Source organism: Carassius gibelio, chromosome A11, assembly GCF_023724105.1.
Source record: "Carassius gibelio isolate Cgi1373 ecotype wild population from Czech Republic chromosome A11, carGib1.2-hapl.c, whole genome shotgun sequence".
Lineage (NCBI taxonomy): Eukaryota > Metazoa > Chordata > Actinopteri > Cypriniformes > Cyprinidae > Carassius > Carassius gibelio.
In genome coordinates, this window is record NC_068381.1 from 16,713,307 (window position 1) to 16,716,299 (window position 2,993).

A 2,993-nucleotide genomic window follows, 5' to 3' on the forward strand; every position below is an offset into this window, starting at 1 on the left:
TAATATTGTTAAGGTTCTAAGGTTCCAACAAAAAAAGACTGAATGGTGCCTAAATTATATTAAAGTATTATATAGTATTATATTAGTTATATAGTATTATATTAGAGTATTTAAAGTCACTCAACAGAGGCTAGTAAGTTAACTACTAAAAGCTGATTTTAAGCCATTTACAAACAGTAAGTAAAAATATATAATCTTTGTTGATTTAAAGAAGTTAACCAACTTCAGATCAGCTGATTAATTTGTAGCACGCTAAATTACTATAACTCCTCACATGATTTTTAGGAGCGTGTCTGAAATCAGTCACATCTAAAATGTTTAAGTAAAAGGCAAAAAGTACCACTAAAAGGATGAAAATAGAAGATAGAATTTAATTACAAAGGAGCCCATAATCACATCTATTCAATTGCAGTTACAAAAAGGGAATGAATGAAAGGCACACTTCGGGAATTATTGAAATTATTAAGTATTGATAAAGTGAAAGTTCATGCATTTCGGTTTTTATAGCATCAATGAATACTAAATACAAGTAAATGTATTTCAAAGAAAACCATGCCACAACACCCTCATACATACCCTTTAAATGTTCAAGTTGGAAATTAGAGAGTGTTGATATTGGATCCATATACCTCAAGATGGCGTGCTGTTTTAACAGCAAATTCATTTGCCACCTTTACACAATCCTGAATCACACCCATTGGAAAAAAAACAAACAATGCATGGTGAGCATCACAAAATCGGAGTTACACGCCGATAACGCTCTACACAGAACTGAGCTTGAAGCAGGTCCACATTTGGAACCAGAATCGTATGGGAATGTTTAGTCTCTAAAAGTATAACTCATTTGATTTATGAAACAAACCCTGAAATGGTACGATGATGCAGTGGTCAGGAGTGTTGCCATGTCATGAAATACCAGGTTTGCTGTTGTAGTTTCGGAACCCTAAAAATCAAAGTGCATCACTTACTTATGCTGGTTTTTGGCAGATTCAGACAAAAAAAAAACTGTGAATTCATCACACTTATTCCAGAATTCACATCTGAAATCAATACCCAGTATAGTCCCACTATAGTAATGAAAAAAGACACGAGAGAAAAAAATAAAACAAAACTATCATAATTTGACTGTAAACCTTAAACAATTATAAAGTCAGATAGTCCAAACAATATAACGGTCCCATAAATCAGCAAACAACTTTCAGGCCTTTCAGTGTCTATAAACTGGAAAAGGGGGGCAGCCCGTCTTTTGCAATATTAAATATTAACACACATCAACTTAGACAAGAGTCTCGAACCCCTAAAAATGATGCATAAGTAACTTTGGCACAAAACACAGTTTTGAACTTCTGCCAACTTTCTTTCAAGAACAAAATGTATGACCTGAGAAATTTCCAAGAAGATCTACTTGGTTTATATCAGTCCAAAATATATCTAGTTTTAACCTACACATTCCACTTAAATATTGGAAAAAGGCATCCAAGCATCCTGTAGAAAATGACAACATCATTCAACAACCATTTTGCTGGAAATAATGGGATTGTCTTCATCAAATTCGATTTCTGGCATTGAATTTGAATCACTCCCAGAGATTCATCTGTGGAAAGAAACAGGAAAGAAAAGCGGTGGATATCAGAGGTCTAGATTTCCAGCATCACAGTCCAAAGCTGAGCAAAGACTGAGCATAACTTGTGTCAGAGATCAGGTGGAATAATCTAGTGTTCCAATACCTTCTCAAAGATTTGGCTTCATAAACAGTATCATCATCCTCGTCGCTCTCCAGGTGGCCCATTTCCATCGTGTCGTCATGGTTTGACAGGAGCCCGTATTTCTTTCTCTCAACATTGGTTTTCTTCAGACTGGAATGAGAGCACAAATGAGAGACGCTTGTACTTTTTCCTCACCGAAAGAGAACAGAAACTTAGAATCATCTCACGTGAGTGTGAAGCTTACTTCCTAAACCGAATTTGGCAAAACTTAAAGGTTTTACACAAATGAGTATAGAGTTCACTTTAAAAACAAGGTCGTTTTGAAGTCCATCATACATAACTTAGATTAACTTGACCAACTAAAGTTACTACTAAAACTAAACTTTAATTAGCCAAGTTTATCTCTCTCTAAATCAAATAACAGGTTACATGACTCAATACCCAAGTCTCTTACAATGACAGCGTTTCCGACTCTGTATAACGTTACTAAGTACAAGCAGTATACTGTGCACCGTGCAAGTAGCTAGGAGCACTTTCAAGCTAAAATCTGATTTGACATGGTTTCCAAATTACTTACCGGACAGCTCTCACCAAGAAATACAGCACTCCGATGGCAGTGATCCCGATCAGAACATACAGAGCCCTGTTTATCATCGCGCCGTCCAGTCTGAAGTCCATTCTTGAGTTGGTTGTGGTGTTATTTCTGTGAGACTCTTCTGTAACGTTACTGTTGCTGATGCTGGACGTGTTCTTGACCGCGGGTGGTTTAGTGCTGCTGGGCTTAATGCTCGCCTCTTCGGCGAAAGAAACAGCCCACAAAGTCAAAACCAGAGGCAGAAGTCTTAAATGTGTCATTGTAGCCCGAGTTAGTGCTTTTGAGAGGCAAAATAAGACCTAACGTACACACAAATATGAAGTTGGCTTTAACGGCCGAATCCAGTTCCTCTTCCTGGTTGAAGACGACAGCACGTGTAGTGTTACGGTAAACTGTGTCCTGAGGGGAATCGCCAAAAAGATCAGGTTCCCGTAATATCGTTTTATTTTGAAAATATGGCTATAATGATAATTATGATTCCGGAGTCATACTCCACGCAAATACGTAAAACAAAACGGTAGCTATTTCAACGGATCCGACTACTATACTATACTATAACAAGGAGTTGTGAGGATTGTTCAAAGCCTGTCGTACCTGCGTTGGCGTAATAATGTATGTTTATGTGATTCCTGTAAGTCACGCGGAGAAGCATTACAGCTGTGACGCACTGAAAGAACGTCATGGACACAGGC

General features: G+C 37.4%; 1 protein-coding gene across 1 annotated transcript; it reads right to left on the bottom strand.

The window, feature by feature from the left end:
* Nucleotides 1-351: 351 nt before the first annotated feature.
* On the bottom strand, nt 352-2,897 carry LOC128022495 (protein FAM174C). Its single transcript, XM_052610128.1, has 3 exons — nt 2,284-2,897; nt 1,728-1,856; nt 352-1,594 (listed from the first exon to the last, which is right to left on the bottom strand). The coding sequence occupies exons 1-3, from the start codon at nt 2,559-2,561 to the stop codon at nt 1,591-1,593; spliced, it is 411 nt and encodes a 136-aa protein (XP_052466088.1). The 5' UTR covers nt 2,562-2,897; the 3' UTR covers nt 352-1,590.
* Between the last annotated feature and the right edge of the window lie 96 nt (nt 2,898-2,993).